Source organism: Nothoprocta perdicaria, unplaced genomic scaffold (genome assembly GCF_003342845.1).
Source record: "Nothoprocta perdicaria isolate Ctin4 unplaced genomic scaffold, notPer1 scaffold_848, whole genome shotgun sequence".
NCBI classification, from domain to species: Eukaryota; Metazoa; Chordata; class Aves; order Tinamiformes; family Tinamidae; genus Nothoprocta; species Nothoprocta perdicaria.
In genome coordinates this window covers 7,846-9,132 of record NW_020456141.1, presented here as the reverse complement: position 1 = coordinate 9,132, position 1,287 = coordinate 7,846, and the positions used below count along the sequence as shown (strand labels likewise).

The 1,287-nt window shown below is 65.3% G+C and overlaps 1 protein-coding gene across 1 annotated transcript in view; it reads right to left on the bottom strand.

The window, feature by feature from the left end:
• The window catches only part of DHX16 (DEAH-box helicase 16), a gene marked incomplete at its 5' end in the record, with an annotated part of 12,387 nt that overhangs the window by 3,617 nt on the left and 7,483 nt on the right, over positions 1 to 1,287 (bottom strand). The window contains 2 exons of the mRNA XM_026052199.1: positions 70 to 232; positions 1,056 to 1,123. Coding sequence (XP_025907984.1) covers positions 70 to 232; positions 1,056 to 1,123 — 231 coding nt within the window. The remainder of the gene's footprint in view (positions 1 to 69; positions 233 to 1,055; positions 1,124 to 1,287) is intronic.

Here is a 1,287-nt window from a genome sequence, read left to right as displayed (position 1 = left end):
GTACCCCACATTGTGCCCCACATTGCCCCCCACGCTGCCCCCCACGTTGCCCCCCGCGTGGCGCCGTGCCTGGCTGTAGACGTTGAGCAGCACGAGGTGGTCGCCGCCCGGCACGTGGAAGTTCATGCGCGCGTTGTCCGCGTGCACCGCCTTGTCCTTGGGCCGGTAGAAGACGGCGTTGTTCACCGAGAGCATGGCCGCCACCGAGAGCACCTCCTCCGTGCAGCCGTACCTGGGGGGCGCGCGGGGACGTCAGCCCGGCCACGGCGCGTCAACGGGGCAGCGGGGACGTCAACATGGCAATGGGGACGTCAATGTGGGCATGGGGACACCAACACGGCAATGGGGACGTCAACCCGGCCATGGGGACGTCAACATGGCAATGGGGACACCAACATGGCAATGGGGACACCAACACGGCAATGGGGACGTCAACACGGCAATGGGGACGTCAACATGGGCATGGGGACACCAACACGGCAATGGGGACGTCAACGTGGCAATGGGGACGTCAATATGGGCATGGGGACACCAACACGGCAATGGGGACGTCAACCCAGCCATGGGGACGTCAATGTGGGCATGGGGACACCAACACGGCAATGGGGACATCAACGTGGCAGCGGGGACGTCAGCCCGGCCACGGCGCGTCAACGGGGCAGCGGGGACGTCAACACGGCAATGGGGACGTCAATGTGGGCATGGGGACACCAACACGGCAATGGGGACGTCAATGTGGGCATGGGGACACCAACACGGCAATGGAGACATCAATGTGGGCATGGAGACACCAACATGGCAATGGGGACGTCAATGCAGCAATGGGGACGTCAAGTGAGGTCACGGGGACGTCAACACGGCAATGGGGACGTCAACCAAGACCATGGGGACGTCAACCTAACTTATGGGGACATCAGTATGGCAACGGGAATGTCAACCAAGGCCATGGGGACGTCAATGCAGCAATGGGGACGTCAAGTGAGGCCATGGGGACGTCAACCCAACTGATGGGGACGTCAACGCAGGCCCGCCGGGGGGGACACGGGGACACTCACTGCTCCGACGCCAGGATCATCTTGGCCAACATGGGCTCCACGGGCAGCTCCGCCATGCGCCGGCCCAGCTGGGGACGGGGACGCGTCACACGGGGTCCCCACGGCCCCCGGGCGCCCCCAGGACCCCCGTGTGCCACGTGCAGGGGGTGACACGTCCCCACGCTGCCCCACGGCGCCGTCAGGAGGGGACAGGTCCCCACGTCCCCCTGCTCATGTCCCCCCGCCAGGAGGA